General features: G+C 40.8%; 1 protein-coding gene across 2 annotated transcripts; it reads right to left on the bottom strand.

Moving 5' to 3' along the window:
* Window positions 1-995: 995 nt before the first annotated feature.
* On the bottom strand, window positions 996-15658 carry mlpha (melanophilin a). 2 transcript variants are annotated; one of them, XM_061692566.1, is made up of 16 exons: window positions 15571-15658; window positions 15013-15140; window positions 12784-13005; window positions 12599-12711; window positions 11168-11212; window positions 10494-10552; window positions 10331-10420; window positions 7167-7266; window positions 6889-7079; window positions 6148-6228; window positions 5299-5520; window positions 3951-4121; window positions 1849-2010; window positions 1646-1702; window positions 1511-1556; window positions 996-1431 (listed from the first exon to the last, which is right to left on the bottom strand). In XM_061692566.1, exons 2-16 carry the CDS (start codon window positions 15120-15122, stop codon window positions 1388-1390), a joined length of 1713 nt encoding a protein of 570 aa, XP_061548550.1. In that variant the 5' UTR covers window positions 15123-15140; window positions 15571-15658; the 3' UTR covers window positions 996-1387. The 2 variants fall into 2 exon arrangements, with proteins under 2 accessions (XP_061548550.1, XP_061548640.1); XM_061692656.1 differs by lacking the exon at window positions 3951-4121.
* Between the last annotated feature and the right edge of the window lie 1675 nt (window positions 15659-17333).

Genomic DNA, 17333 nt, shown 5'->3' with positions numbered 1-17333 from the left:
CATCACAGATGCTGGCTTTTGAACTATGTGTCCATAACAGTTCGGGTGGTTCGTTTCCTCTTTCGCACGACGTCCACAATTTCCAAAAACAATTCGAAATGTGGACTCGTCGGACCACAGAACACTTTTCCACTTTTCATCAGTCCATCTTAGACAAGCTCAGGCCCAGAGAAGTCGGTGGCGTTTCTGGGTGTTGTTGATAAATGCCTTTTGCTTTGCATAGTCGAGTTTCAAGCTGCACGTACGGAACTGTATTTACTGACATTGGTTTTCTGAAGTGTTCCTGAGCCCATGTGGTGATATCCTTTACACATTGATGTCAGTTTTTGATGCAAATGTAAAATCTCTAGTGATTGTGAGGGTCAAAACACAGTCTCAGATGTTGTCCAGCCATCCATTTTCTGTCGCGCTTGTCCTCATTGGGGTGTTAGGATGAGCTACAACCTATCCCATCTGACTGGACAAGAGCCAGGCTAAACCCTGGACCGCTTGCGAGCTAATCACAGGGCACATAGAGACAAATGCTCCCATTCATACCTATAGGTAATTCAGTCTTCAATTAACCTAACATGTTTTTGGAATGTGGGAGGGGACACCAAGAAAATTCAGATAGGCACATGGAGAACATGTAAACGCCACACAGGAAAGTCCCAGTTGATTTAAGACGAGAGGTGGGATACACCCTGGACTGGTCTCCAGCCAATCCAGGACACGTACTGTATCGAGAAACAAGAATTCACAGTCACATTTGCACCTATGAACAATTTAGAGCAGGGGTCACCAACCTTTTTGAAACTTAGATCTACTTCTTAGGTACTGATTAATCCACAGCGCTACCAGTTTGATACACACTTCTGAAATAACAAATTTGCTCAAAATACTTTTAATCATATTAATAATTCATATTCACCTATGTGAAGACATAGATCGTGTTAATGATTTCAACAACGATTTAACAAGGTAGAAAACAGATAAATATCAATATGTAACACTTTTTAAGTCAATTTTATTTTTATAGCCCTAATTTACAACAGAGATTGAAATGAGTGGAAGGACAGACGGTGCATATCGAGACAAAATAGGATTAAAGGTTTCGACGATGGGTGAGAGAACAATGGGCACAACAACAGCCATATCAACAACAGTAATAGTCCCATTTCAATAAATCTCTGCAAGTGTTTACATTTTTAAATCATCTTATAGCATTGATTCTGGAACATATTATAATGTGAACAATTTAAAGGTTCTAAATGTTGCAAATACTGGATATGCTAAACATTTATATTTTTATCATTTCATTTCAATGAGTTCCTTGAAAAGACCAAGGAGAGGGAAAAAAAGGCTTTAAAACCTTTGAGCTCTAACTGAGCAGAAGAAACTTCCTGGTTCAAGAGATGTTGGATTTCCTTGCAGCTCCATTTCTTTCAGATTCTGGGGAGACAAAAAAAATTATCTTTCACTAACAAAAAATGTATACAATCCTGAAATTGAAAAGAAAAAGTAGCCTTACTGGCAATTTGCTCTTGACTAGACTTTTTCCTCTGTGATCCAGAAACCTAAAACAAAAGCAATTTGTTTTTATACTGAAAATAATAATTAAATTCCGTGACAACCCAGAAAAACAAACATTTCATTTATTCATTACCTTCTTCTTGGATCCTGCGGCTCTCAGAGCTGCAATCTTACTTTCGATATCAGATACCTGCAGAGAAAAGACAGGATAATCAACAGTGTCATGTTCATAATTTCTGTAGTTATCATAATAATAAAAAATTCTTGCATTTTAAGACACATGATGTGGCGGTCCAAGAATAATTGTGATTGGTTGATGTGTGCGGCCCCGCCTACTTCGCTTTCAGCACTTTGCATCCTGGCAGCAGTCAGCGCCACCACGTCTTCCAGCTCGGAAAGCTCGGAATCTGTTGTCCCTCCGAAGCGATTTTTGGCACTTTGCTCGAGTCGCCGCAGCTTCGTTTCCAGTTCGTACGACTGCCCGGCGGCGATGTACACCTGAGACACACACACACGTCACATGAGTGCCATATAGGCATAAAATAACATTTGCCTCTCAGATGTACAATACAAAGAAAAACTTACACCAAAAAACGGACACACGCCAAAAAAACACTCAAACACACCAAAAAGCCTCTCACTCACTTCACCAGGAACCCTCGTCCTAAAACAAAAACCCTCACACAGAGAGAAAAAAAGCAATTTTGATTCTGTGTCAGTGTGAGTTTGAGTTTTTTTTTGGTAAAAGTGAGTTTTAGGGTATATGTGAAGGTTTTTGTGTGAGTTTTATTTGTTGTGTGAGAGGTTTTTGTGTGTGTGTTTTCTCGTGTGTGTGTGTGCATATATGTATGTGTGTGTGTGTGTGACGATTTTTGGCAAGTGGGAGAGTTTTTGGGTGCGTTTAGGAGTTGTTTGGGTGAATGTGAGAGTTGTCTTGGTAAGTGTGTTTTTTGTTTGTTTGTAAGAGTTGTTGTTTTTGGGTGAGTGTGACCGTTTTTTCAGTGAGATTGAGAGTTTTTAGTTAAGTGTGAGAGTTTTCTTTGGTGAGTGTGACTTTTTTGGTGAATATGAGAATTGTTTTGGTATATGTGTGAGTTTTTTGTTGTGTGATTTTTTTGGGTGGACATGAGTATTAATTTGCTATGTGTGGGAGTTTGTTTAGAATGTGATTTTGTTTGCTGTGCGAGTTTTCTTTTGGTGGGTGTGAGAGGCACCTCATAGTGCTACCATTACCACAAACAAACAAGCTGTTTAGTCATACTGCAATATGTTCTCTAAGAACATACGTAAATAAATACAATATGTTTTCATTTTCACCGCATGGAAAAATCCACTTCACAGTGTTTCAAAAGCCACTCCAGATATTAGTTTGAGTAACATGTGTTTTTGAGCAAATATTTGTGTCATCCTGCAGAGCTAAAGTTGATCTCTGATCTCGAAATCCAACTCCAGGTAGAACTCCTCCTCAATCTTGGTTGAGACATTAGAGCATTTAGATATTTAGAGCGACCTCACCTAATTTAGATGAGAGGACATATAATAAACAAGCAAATGGGGATACAAGGAAAAGACTTACTGTATTAGTCTTAGTGCCATGATACACATATACAGACATGCACACACATACAAACATAAAACATTTGTACTGCTAGTAAAAACTCGAGAGCCAAATATTACCTTTACAAACGCAACTGGTTAGTTTTCTTATAATAGTCGACATAGTTTTTTATATTTTCTACTTTATTTGTTGTGTTTTTACACATATTGGAACAGTGAGTCCAAGCCTTTATTTTTGCCATAGACAAGAAAAATGTGTGTTTGACATCAAAAGATAAATAAGAGACACGAGATCACCAGTTTAGCTTTTATTTCCAGGTACCTTTTCTGGATCTGATACACAACTTAGATTTATTCGTAACGAAACACAGTTTTTAGGTGAGCAAAAGTATCGGAACAGATAGACTTAAGTGAATAAGACTTTATATTTAGTTGCAAATCATTTACTTGCCAGTTACATGGTGACATTACCATTACATACCTACATTGAAGCATTAAATCACGATGCACAGTTTAATTCTTTACATTCAGTTTATTTGTTACTACTCTGTTTTAAGAAAGTGGAATATTACAGATTGCTATTAAAAAACACAAAAACATTTTTGAATTTTTGGGAGGCAGGAATAGATTAATGGCATTTCCATTCATTTCAATGGGAAAAGATTATTTGACATACAAGTGCTTTGAGTTTCAAGTGCGGTCACGGAATGAATTAAACTCATATCTTAAGGCCCTACTCTATTAGGAATTCCTGCCTTATAATGTTTGTCACTTCGAGTAATAATACAGTAGTAATACTAAAAAAAACTTATCTTGACCTTCACACACAAAGAAGAAGGATGGGTAGAGGCAAGAAGGCGTGCAATTTGCTGGAGGCTTACATTTTCCTCAAGTTGCCTGAACGCCTCATCGGCTTGTTTAGCATCAGTCCCTAACATGTGGGTTCTGACGACCGGCTCTGACAGGCCGAACTCAATCATCGCATTTTCTGTAGCATTAATGGTTCTCAGGGCCTCAGTGGTGAGGTCACAGAGGGCGGCGGCGGTCGATCTCTGAAAGTCATGTAGAGGGATAGATGTTAGGAGGACAACACCAAACCTGCACAGCACTACCAGCCTGAATGCACCACTAAACCTCCTCCCTTTATCTGATAAGGATGCCTGTGGCAAATTGGTACCACCTCAATGTCGTCGTCTCAGTTCAAAGCAGCCTCGGGTCTAGTGGCAGCTCCTCAACTCATGACGCCGCTTTATTTTGATATAAAATCCCATGACCAACGTTTACAAGTGTTTGTTGGCTAAATTGAGAGCTTCACCTTCCCGTTTAGCGACTCCTTCACCACAACATCGACCTTCTCAACTCTCGTCAACCTCACTCCCAGAAACATTAACTTCCTGACTCCATCCATCCATTTTCTGAGCCGCTTCTCCTCACTAGGGTCGCGGGCGTGCTGGAGCCTATCCCAGCTGTCATCGGGCAGGAGGCGGGGTACACCCTGAACTGGTTGCCAGCCAATCGCAGGGCACATACAAACAAACAACCATCCGCACTCACGTTCACACCTACGGGCAATTTAGAGTCTCCAATTAATGCATGTTTTTGGAATGTGGGAGGAAACCGGAGTGCCCGGAGAAAACTCATGCAGGCGCGGGGAGCACATGCAAACTCCACACAGGCGGGGCCGGGGATTGAACCCAAGTCCTCAGAACTGTGAGGCTGACGCTCTAACCAGTCGTCCACTGTGCCCGCCCTTCCTGACTCCAAAGCAGAAATTTGTGGGTTGTTTTTTTTTTTTATGTATTTGGACTCTCTTGGATTATCGGGTTTTCTTTGCAAACGAAGAAGGTTTTTGTTATGGCTGGTACACAAGTATCCAAAAGCCATCATTAAATTGTGTATGGTAAAATATTACTATAGATTGATCGCTGACAATCATTTCCTGATTTACTGACCAATAAGGTGAAAAGCAAAGCTCATGTTAAAAAACAAATTTGATAGACTGAGATTGTTTTTAGAAAATACTGTGTTAGGATATAAAGGCACTTAGATTCTGTTATAGGGACAAGCAAAAGCAGAATGGAAATGAGCTGACACACAGAAAGCTTGATGTTTGACAAATATGTCCAAATGTCTCTGTTGGAAGATCTCTTCCTTTAACCTTCCATCCAGCTTCCCATTTCCTGTCTCCTCTCACCCTGCCCTGCAATGAAACCAGCATGGTCACCTTACCTTCTGTGCTTCACTTGGGACGTCATCGCTGGATGAGCTCAGATCCTTCATAGAGTCCAGGGTGGCCACTGCCCTGCTGCCACCGATACGTTTTCCTCCCGAAAAGGTCTTCTTGTCCGCCTCGTCATCTGATGACAAGCGTTTGTTGCCTAGGTTCCCTGCGAGCTCGGTCAACTTCTTCATCAACTTCTCTTCCTCATTCTGTCCTGATGACCCAGACGCCTGGCAAACATTGCTTATGAATTTCACGCTCATATTCAACTGGAAATAACAATAATTGATGGAGAAGTGAAAAAGAGAACCTTAAAAAAGTGGAGGTAGGCACTAGAGAGGGGAGGAATGAAGGTCAGTCGCAGGGAGATGGGAGTAGGAGAGATGGAGAAGGTACAGGAGTTAAAGTACTTTGGATCTACTATTCAGAGGTTGGAAGAGAGCTGGCAGGATAGATCGCATGGAGGAAAGTGTCAGGATAGATCTGTGACAGAAAAGCACCAACCAAAGTGAAAGGAAAGGTTTATAGGACAGTAGCGAAACCAGCCATGTTGTATGCTTTGGTGACGGTAGCAATGATCAGAAGACAGGAGACAGAGCTGGAGGTGGCAGGTGACGATGCTGAGATTCTCTTTGGGAATGGCCAGGATGGACGGAATCAAGAATGAGCTCACCAGAGGGATAGGACTGACTGGAAGGTTTGGAGCTAAAGCTAGAGAGGTCAGATTGGGATGTTGGACAGAGGAGGGACAGCGGATACCGTGTATCGGTAGAAGGGTTTGGAAAGAAGATTCAAGTTAGAGTAACTTCGGCTGAGGACAGGAGCCAGAATTTCTGAAGGCAGACATCCTGTGTCACCTTATCGGCAGGTGACATCTTCTCCTCCAAACGATTCAGCAGACCCTCGATGGCAGACATGCGTTTGTTCAACTCGTTTATCTACAGAGTCCAAGCAAACAAAAATAACATCACCACCTAGTTGCATCATGGGAAACACAAGGCTAGGGAAACATGCTTATATCTATAGTTGTATATGTACATTAAATGAAATAAACATTTCTCCCATTGAATTTTTGTTGTTGTTGATCCCATTGTAATGTAAAGCTTGGTCTCCCTTTCTGCACAACACAAAGAGCCATGAGTCAATAAACCGTATCAAACCGCACACCGTCAGCTTTGTGATGAAAATAACTCAACTGTCCATTCTAGCCCATCTGCAGACAAACAGAGTCCATCGATGCATTTTCGGAGCCGCTTCTCCTCACTAGGGTCGCGGGCGTGCTGGAGCCTATCCCAGCTATCATCGGGCAGGAGGCGGGTACACCCTGAACTGATTGCCAGCCAATCGCAGACAAACAGAGTCTGTTATCTCAACTTCCGTAACCCAGCTCTCTTAACAATTTAGTCTTTAATGAATCTAACATGCATGTTTTTGGAAAGTAGGAAGAAGAAAACCTTCACAAGCACAGGGCAAAAGCCGCACATGTGGGCCTGAGCCAAGATTCTAACCCAGAACCTATTTCTTGTGCGCTCTGTTGATATCAGATGTTTTTCTTTTGTTTTGTTTGGTGTTTATGAGCAGCATACTGATTGTCTTACTGGAGGGGTTTGGCCCAGGTTCTCCTGAGATGAGGCCCGGCTGTTGCGGCGGCGGTGGTGGGGTGGCTGATACATTGGAGGAAACTTCTGACACTCTTCCTCATCAGATGTGTCGATGTACTGCTGACGAGCCATCGAGCTGATCTTGGACAAAGATCGAGTCCGAACCATACGATTCTCACCATAATCATCTGGAGCAGAAAAAAAAAACCTTAATCATCTGGTAAAACGGGTAAACCCTTCCATTATGCACTTGTGTATGTTGGAGTTTGTTGCACCAGTTCTCATCGCGTAACGATCCAGACTTCTCCTGCGATTCATTCGCTGCAGGGATTCGTATTCTCCATCATTCTTGTATGCTCGATCCTCCTGAATTTGCTGAGATGTGACATAGAAACAAGCACTTGTGTAAATTGCAGTTGCCCAGAGACAAAATGTAACTCTAGCTGTAGGAAAAATGATTCCTAATATGATTAAAAATACCAAAATAGATCTTGAGCACTCCCTAAAATGGTATGTTTCTCTGGTACCTCCCACATGATGACCATCTTATTTTAATAATTTATTGCTATGATTTGTAAAAATATCTTCCTTGTAACTGCTGAAACATGTTTTAAATAGAAGGCATTTAAAGCAATAGTAGACTATATACAGTATATATATATATATATATATATATATATATATATATATATACAGACTATATACGGTATGCTCTGGGCTTGAGACTCTCAATTTACAGTAGACACAATTTACAGTCAACACAACACGGTTCCCAGGCGGCTTGAGAAACTGGTGGCTAATGCTGGCGCCCATATCGAATTTTAAATAAAACTCCATGAAATACACTTTCTCCTCGTGTTCATTTCTTGTAAGAATTATAGTTCAGAAATAAATTACAAGTACTTAAAAATAGGGAGTTACTTTTCAATCACCCTGTATTTGTGTGCTGGCCAGTACGTGGGATGATTTAGCACATATAATAATGATGATCATAATAATAATAATGCATTCACTGAAAATGTATTTCTGCAATGATTAAGAGGGTTGGATGCCCACTGTTGAAGGATCTGTCATCCACCATTTTATATGTGCCTCCCAAATCGGCAATTTACGTATCTTTCCAAAAGAAATCAAATTGTGTTTTTTGTTTTTGTTTTTACTACTGTCTTCAGTTTATAACATCCATCCATTTTCTGAGCAGTTTCTCCTCACTGGGGTTGCGGACGTGCTGGAGCCTATCTCGGCTATCTTCGGGCGAGAGGTGGGGTACACCCTGAACTGGTTGGCAGCCAATCGCAGGCCACATATAAACAAACAACCATTCGCACTCGCATTCACACCTTGGGGCAATTTAGAGTTGTCAATTAACCTACCACGCATGTTTTTGGGATGTGGGAGGAAACCGGAGTGCCCGGAGAAAACCCACGCAGGCACGGGGAGAACATGCAAACTCCACACAGGCGGAGCCGGGATTTGAAAGCCGGTCCTCAAAACTGTGAGGCAGACGCTCTAACCAGTCGTCCACCATGCCAGATTAAACTTTTGGGAAAATATGCTATTTTAAATAACTGTAGCTAGTAACATAACACAACATAACACCCATTTGTAATTCCTATAACATCGAGGACTAGCCTTAAAGTAACTTGTGTTTCACATTTCTCCACAGCAAATATCTGTAAGGCCATCGCTGTTTTTTTAACATTCAATTATTAGCATATATCAATGTTCTTATTGCCCTTCAATATTAAATATTTTACAGAACATTGTATTCATTCAGATGAATTATTCAATGATGGAATTATTTTAGTCTTAAGTGCAACTGACATCATACGTTTAGAAATGCACTGCAAGCAATCCCACCACGTTGCGTGCTCAACTCAGCCATCACAGCAAACGCAGCTTCTCTTGATCTAAGAACAGAGCCTTACTGTTCGGGCTCGTGTGAATCGTTCAGTCCTGGACAATGTGTTCCATTGCAAAAGTACCTTTTTGCCCCATTCTGTACTTGGTAGAGGTGTTTGATTACATCCGAGTTGCTCTCTTCAGTATCTGGGTGCATCGCTTTCATGCTCTGGGTAGGAAAGCTGATTTCAAACTATTTCACATGGATCCTCTTGGCTTATTTAATTAATTGTTTATATTCACTTAAATGTACCCATTTTCCTTTCCTTAAAGTTGAAACATTCTGACTTGAAATGAAGAGTTAATAGTAATAATATGTTTTAATATATTTACTCTGTGTTGAATGTGAATTGTTACACGATTTTTGTGGGCACCCCCAAGAGCCCACTGCACCTTTAGCATTTGGTAATCTTGCCCTAAGGGCGAGGATGCCCGGAGCTCGCATGTCTGTCTGCTTGCATTTGCCCCGATCAGGGCTTGACATGAACGTTTTTGCTCACCAGCCACTGTAGCTAGTGGCTTCCCAGAGTTACCAGCCACTCAGCATTTTCACTAGCCACGCGTTTGATGTTGGATAGTTACGTTTAATGTTATTATGGCAAGATTAAAGAGCTAGATTTACAACCCATTTAAATGTATTTGACCCCTGTGCACAATCAAAACAAGACGACATAAAGGTTTAATGCTACAAGAACCACCATACAGACGTCAGTGAGTGTCTTTTAAATAGAAGATTTTCTTTTTTTCAATAGAAAATCTTTTAAAATAGAAAATTAAATATGACAGAAAAATAAATCCATTTTAGCATTACACTTCAGCTGGGCCGTGTCTGTTCAATCAGTTGATTTGCCCACAGCAATAGACATACTGTTACATTCTGCTTTTCCAAGGTTTCCAGAACCTTCCCTGCAATGTCATTTGCAGGTAGTTCCACTCTGCAAAGAGATGCTGGGTCTGAGAGAAACACTTTTTTAATAGCTGAAGTGACAAGATGCTTAGTTTTATAGTGTGCAGTTGTTTGGGGTTTCCGACTAGGGAAAATATCTCTTTTATCTATACTGTGTGGGCAGATGAAACAGATTCCAGAAGAGGACCAGATCATCTGGCGAGACTATGTGAATGGTGTCCCGCGCAGTTATCTCATGTCAAACAAAAAAATATACATTAAAATAAATGGTCAATTAAAAAAGCTAGCTACCTAGACTGTCCTCCAGTTCTGAAATGACCCACAAACAATTGTGATTTTGATGGTGAGGTCTTCTGACATTTTACTGTTATTCTTACAGCCACAAAAATTGAGCTTAATTGAGTTAGGTTGTCAGAAATCACATTCAAGAGGTCATCATCTGAGCGTGCATGTGTTGGCATTACCCACGCTGTTTTGCTTGTGTGTTACCTACTGTACGTTGCCTGTCCTCTATGTGCAACCTACACCTAGTTGTGCATGTAACCTGCTCTAACTCATGTGTGTGTTACCTGCTCTAACTTAGCCTTTTGTGTGTGTTTGCCATGGGTAGTGTACGTTTGTGTATGTTACCTGCACTGATGGGCGCCTTGAATAGGTGAAATTGTCCTCTGAGTCAAAGTCAAATGGATGAACTGACAGCAGGCGTTTATTTTTACGCATCTGAAAGGTAATTTGCATCAAAAAAGCTTTTTTTTTTTTGCTTTCTTAAGAAATATGTTCCCTCTTTTTTTACCGATTTGTATCGCTGTGCCTCAATTTCTCCTTGATCCTCATCGTTAGTGTTGTAGTGGTCTGCAACAACAATTTACATTTTAGGTCAAGGTTCTACCAGAGTTGGATTATACAGCAAATGAAATCAGAGTAGGTTAACTGGTCATTGCTAAACATTTGGAACATTTGCTGTTTTTCTCTATGGATGACAATTAAAATAAAATAAAGAGTATAACATCTCTTCACCCCTGGTCTTCATGGTAAAAGCTGTACTCTGCATTTGCATGAGACCGACCTATCCCAGAGGGGGAGGAGGAATGTGTGTGTGTGTGTGTGTGTGTTGGGGATTGCACAGGGTGCCATTCATGCGAGGACCACCTGTCACTACTCTGTTATCATTTTTTTTTTCCAATATGAGTACATACTGCTCATACAGTTTTGGGGAGGAGGCTTGCCAATGTCAGTGGATTTATGATTACGTGTGTGGTGTTCTGTGTTGGTCATCTCGACTACACTACGCATGGTAAGAGTGGTAAGAACACACATGACGATTTTTTTCCAAGTCATGTGTGGGCTCTCCCACATTTTATAAATCTGTTCCGATGTTAAAAAGTGGTGTGTACCCAATGAATGTGACATTCGAGTTTATGTTGATGTTATTGTTGGAATTATACTGTACGTATTTTAAAGACTCACTGTTGCGGACATCGGGCATGCTCTGAGTGTCATCATCTCGGCCACCTGTAACAAGAAATATTTTATTAGTTGTTAGCATACGGTGCTTGGAAAGCATTCACATTAAGAATTACAATTTAATATACTGTGCTATATTTTTTGAATGAGAACCAATCATTTCAATAAACGCATAATGATTTGATTGTCATTTGTGGGAAAAGATTGTGGACGAAGGCAACACCCATTCATTTTCTATATCGCTTATACTCAAGGTGGGCAGGAGCTTATCTCAGCTGACTCTGGGCAAGAGATGGGGTACAGCCTGGACTGGTCGCCAGCCAATCGCAGGGCACATATAGAAAAATAGCCATTCACACTAACACATATGGCCCATTTAAAGTAATCAATGAACCGAACATGCATTTTTTTAATGTTGGGGGAAGCTGGAGTACTCAGGCATTTTGATGATACAGAAAACCCACACAAGAACGGGGAGAGCGTGCACATTCCACACAGCACGGCCGGAGCTGACTTTTGAGCCCAGAACCTCTCAACTGTGAAGCAGTCAAGCAGATGTAATCAATCTCTCCAATCAATCCACCATGCTACCAATTGATTGGCCAAATTTGCGTCAACAATCCTGATTGTTGTACAGTACGACGACTGGTTAGCACATCGGCCTCACAGTTCCGAGGACCGGGGTTCAAATCCTGGCCCCGCCTGTTTGGAGTTTGTGTGTTCTCCCGGTGCCTGCATGGGTTTTCTCCGGGTACTCCGGTTTCCTCCCACATCCCAAAAACATGCGTGGTAGGTTGATTGAAGACTCTAAATTTCACATAGGTGTTAATTAGAGGGCAAATGGTTGTTTGTCGCCCAGTTCAGGGTGTACCCCGCCTCTCGCCCGAAGATAGCTGGGATAGGCTTCAGCACACCCGCGACCCGTGAGGATCAGCGGTACTGAAAATGGATGGCTGGATGGAAAATGTCATTGATGGGCTAAGTATCGCTTAGCATCGATTGTTGCAGTGTTAGAAGTCTTTAAACGATGGATATTTTAACACAAATGGTGATATATAGACAGACAAAACTACAACACTCACAGGCATATATTCTTTATCCTCTGTGAAAAATGCCTAATATCATTGAAGCTGCTAAAGCATAACTATTATTATTACTATTATTACATATATATATAAAAACCAACTATATTATACTGCCTCCCGGTGGCACACCAGAAGGAGCACCACAACGAATTGAATTGAGGTATTAAATTATGACGTATAAATATTATTACTGTTTGTCTTATCTTGTCTATAAAGTACAATATTAAAGAGTGCTCGTTTCTTTATTAAAAACATTACAAAATGAGATGAGTGTTTTGAATTACGCGGTCACAGAACGATTTCAACTCGCATCTCAAGGCACTAACGACTGCACACACTCTGTGCTCACCGTCTCCATTCAACCTCTTGTATAGTGACCTCATCACTTTGGCACTGCCGAAGCGCTTAAAACGGTTGCGGATGTTGTCGTGGTACCACCCCAGGGTGCCGATCTTCAGGACCCTGCAGGAGCGAACACGCCATTGAGTGTGGTAGAACTGAGCTGTACAGGAAATGTACGCCCGCATAGCTCACCTGGTCATGCGGCAGTTGTCACACACCCAGCCGTGCTCCTTCTTGTTGTAGCGGCTGCATGACTTGCAGATAAACATGCGGCAGTCCAGGCACTGCCGCTTGCTGTTCACCAGGAACTTGAAGGGCTGCAGGCAGCGGATACACAACGAGTCGGCCAAGTTGTTCGATGAGCCCAGCAGCTCACGCTTGGTGTCTTCCTTCTGGATGGAGTCCTTCAATTTGCTGTGAAACAACAGCAGCTTACTAGTTCAGTGTGAGGTTTTCGTTCAGTGAATTACTTGCATAAATTAGCATGTACACTTGCTGACCGTTCTGAGCAAACACTTTGACTGCAGCTCATTTGACCCGGGATTGAATAAAGAATTTGTTTGTTGGGTGCCAACCAGCCCAGCAGAAAGTACACAAACGTAGAGCATAATACTGTATGTAACTGTATCTGTGTCATTTGTTCTTTCCATTTTGAATGGGCAAGGGAAAATATTTTTACTTTTTTAAAAAAAAAAGAAAAAAGGGACACCTTCTTTTTTATTTGTTTATTAATCTAACACAAAAATTAAGAACGTAACAATTTCTCAAAATTGAATTTCACGTCCAAATAAAAAAAATTGAAATTGAAAAACTGGCCACATGACTGAGTTTGAGTTTAATATTTCGTGATCCTAATAGTATAATTGCCTAAGTCATTTTATAACATTTTCGGAACACCATCCATCCATCCATCCATCCATTTTCTGGGCCGCTTCTCCTCACGAGGGTCGCGGGCGTGCTGGAGCCTATCCCAGCTGTCATCGGGCAGGAGGCGGGGTACACTCAGGACTGGTAGCCAGCCAATCGCATGGCACATACAAACAAAACCATTCGCACTCACAGTTACACCTATGGGCAATTTAGAGTCACCAATTCATGCATGTTTTTGGAATGTGGGAGGAAACCGGAGTGCCCGGAGAAAACTCATGCAGGCACATGCAAACTCCACACAAAAAAGCGAAAGCGAAAAATGGTGGCTTACAATTTTGGCTTACAACCATTTTGGCTTACATGGTAAGCCACCATTTTTGTTGTAATGGTAGTGGTGGACGGGCATGGTCACACGAGAACTGGGACAACCACGTCGTCACCCCGAAAATGTACATTCTGCGAACACGCCCACAGCATTTGAGAATGGAAAAAAAACACCTTGACGTTTCATGATTTTGAAGCCTCATTTTATATACTTTGGGATTTTTGGGGGGGATCATTTAAATTTGGCAGGGTTTTTAACAATACTCTTATCTGTGCTTTGTCAAATTTACAAGACATTTATTGTCTCTTTACAGGGACTTTAAGATCCAGTGGAAAAAGACCTCTGCCAACCAATGACAGTTTTTTTGGGTGGACTCAGACTCACCCTTGATAACATTCCATTCATGTTATAACAATGGTCATGGAGGCACCATAAGCCAAAAGTTGCTGTGTCGTGTTTTTTCGAGGCAAAGTTTTACAACAACCTGAGCAGTCCCGTTGTGATCGATTGAATGTCCTGAGAAGTTTGTGGTGTTAGGTCAAAAAACAAATAATAAAATAATGAGTCACATTTTCGTTTCTTGAGTTCCAATTGTCATTTGAAAATTGAAAGAACTAATGATACGCGTTCATATCACGCAAGTTTCTTCTTCACATGACAGAAAAACAAAATGAGATTCTGGTATGCAGTATATCAGTCTTGTAAATCTAATTAGGATAGTAATAATCTATTTGTGCCCCTGAAAATCGAGTTATGCTTGTGATGATAGCAATTGTGATTGTGATAATGAAATTGTGGCAGTTATCATCAGAAATAACATTTTTTTCATGTGTGTTCACAAACATGAACAACCACAGAAATGTCACCGAATTTTATAAACCTCCAAACTGCAAGCATGTGTGCCCCGGGTCAGATGAGTGTCTGAGTATGCTGTGGAGACACAACCGTGTCTTTGTGGCCTCTCCGTGTGACTGTCATGATGTACTGCAGCTTTCACGCTCAGATTCCTCGTCAACAACATGTCGCATGACTTCATTCCAAAGACCTGCAACATAACTATCTGAAAATTGCATTTTTAGACTAGACCTCACCCCTGCGTGAATATATTTGTGTATGTGATACAACCCAAGATAGTTGTATCTACAACAAGAAGGTGTTTTATTCTATTGTAACAAGTCTTTGGTTAATATACGTTTCCATCTGACAGTATCGACAAGCAGACCCACCCTAGTCGAGCTTCCTCGTTCTTCCGCAGGTTAAAGTCACGTTGAATCACCTCCCAGACATGTTTCGCTTCTTCGTCGGTCAGACGAGACAAATCCAGTTTATGGTCCATGATGAGGTAACTTCTTCCCTGACGATTTAAGAAACATGTCCACTGTAATATTCTTCTTAAAATTAAACATTGTGTTGCTGGAACAATACATTTAAAAAAAAAACAATTGTATTGTTTTTGAAACGTTGCTTGGTAAAACCCTGAAACATTGAGAGCTGGAGAAACTCAAGGTCAGAGAAGATAACGGCAAAAAGATATAATAAAAACAAATCTAAAGAACTATGAAACTCATTTCAAACAATCTAAACAGAAGATTCTTCAAAACTCTCTATACGGATGGATCATGATACCAGTTAAAGACATCGGGATTCTCCTATATAAAAGGTTGACTAAATCAAAAGTAATTCAAACCAACAAACTTTCAAGGATGCGACGTTGTGCTTTATGATTTAAAATTTAAATGAATGAATTTTGATCAAGAAAATGGGAAAGAAAGGGGGAAACTCACCTCCGTGCAGCTGGTGCTGCTGGATCATCCAGCGTTTAACAGAGAAGGTCAGCTGATCACATGTTCACATCCTCCTGACATCATCAGGATCACGCTCACAATAAATACTTTGTTTGCTGAATGAGGACACTGAGAAGCTCAGGTATCCACTGGGGTTCATTCAGAAAAGTATTTTCCGACCGTTCACGGTATTTTAGGTTTTGTGTGTAATACTTTTAGCTTAGCACCTCAGCTAAGTTTCACTGGAATCATTCTCATAGTTTTAGAGGATCAGTTGAAAACATTGCTCGTTGCACCATTCTTTTTCACACCAGATGACCACGTTAGCTAAGATATAGGTGAAAAAGCCTCGCCGACCCTAGTTATCTAGGTATTAGCTAGCTTTTAGCTACTGCTATAGATGAATTGCTATTATCATAGATAGCTAGCTATTATATAACATAGTAAAACCTCATTTTCTATTTTGTACTTAAGCACATTTCAGAGGGTGTACTTTTTTACTTTCATCAAAGCAGTAAATGAGTTGAATCAGTACTTCTACTTCTATCTATACTTCCACATACAGTGAGAACAGAATGTAAGAACATTTGCCACCTGTTTATTGGTATTACTTTTGATCCAAGTGATATCAGTAATAAAGCCACGGGCTGACACATTAGGGTGAACGTGACAATCATGCCTTGCCCCATGGCTGCTTCAGCTTTTCATGCCTGTTTCATTTTTTCCCCCAAAGGTCACAGTATTTGATCCATGGATGGAAAAAAAAGGCTATTTTGACCTCTATAGAGTGACTCTCGAACATAAATGTGTCAATTACGTTAGAAAAACAAAAAACACCTTGGTTTTGGCATTTGAGTGTCCAGAAAAAGGCCCCTCTGTCAGCGACTTCTGTTTGACCCAGTTTTTAAATCCGTTTTGTCTATATTTGGCTAAGACTGCCCCGTTTCCTCTGATTGGTTCCCTCCGTGTAGAAGACCCACTTGTGAGAGCACACGTGTTTGTAATGTTGACAGCGCTGGCTTGGAAGTGGAGAGGTAGGCAGAGAGCTTTGCTCATGGTGTCGATAAGCTCGAGAAATTTGAACGACCTGATTTCAGGCCTCTCGGCAGAAAAATGTCGGGAACTCAAGAATGCATGGACAATTTGAATTCATATTTCACATGTTTACCGAAGCACCATAGGGCACGTATTACATCCCAAACACGAGATAATGTTGGTTTGGTAAAATATGTCCCCTTTAAAATGTCATAGAGTGTCATCAGCAGGTTGTAACAGAGATGCAGAAAAACTGGAAGAGTCACAAAAAGGTGGACATCCTTAGAAATAAAAAATAAATAAATAAAACACCTGTTGTTAATCTTGCCGTTCAGCTAATTGAAACAGAACAGCAAGTTCAAGTGCAAAAAATACTGGAACATTGACTTGTTGGACATGTATTCAAAAGTTAAAGGACGGTTTGCAAAATAAAATTGAAAAAAAATCTTTTGGTCAGATTTGTAAAAACTGTAAGTCCGACATGACAGTAGTACATTACTAAAATGATGTGTGAAAAAAAAAATCAGCCCTCTCTGGCCCCATCTTGTACCTCAAATATGATTTTTAAGAAACCATGGCACGCGAGGATAAAGAACCAATCAGAGACCGAAGGTGTGATCGATGAGGTGTCAATCATTTGCCGCTCCTCTTTTAAGTCGAAATTAAGTTCACCTGTAAAGGTCATAGGGCATTTTAGGTTCATCCAAAAAATTCAAGAATGTTGAAAA

This window comes from Phycodurus eques, chromosome 1 (assembly GCF_024500275.1).
Source record: "Phycodurus eques isolate BA_2022a chromosome 1, UOR_Pequ_1.1, whole genome shotgun sequence".
NCBI lineage: Eukaryota > Metazoa > Chordata > Actinopteri > Syngnathiformes > Syngnathidae > Phycodurus > Phycodurus eques.
The sequence above is the reverse complement of the archived record's forward strand: the minus strand, read 5'-3'. Positions and strand labels throughout refer to the sequence as shown.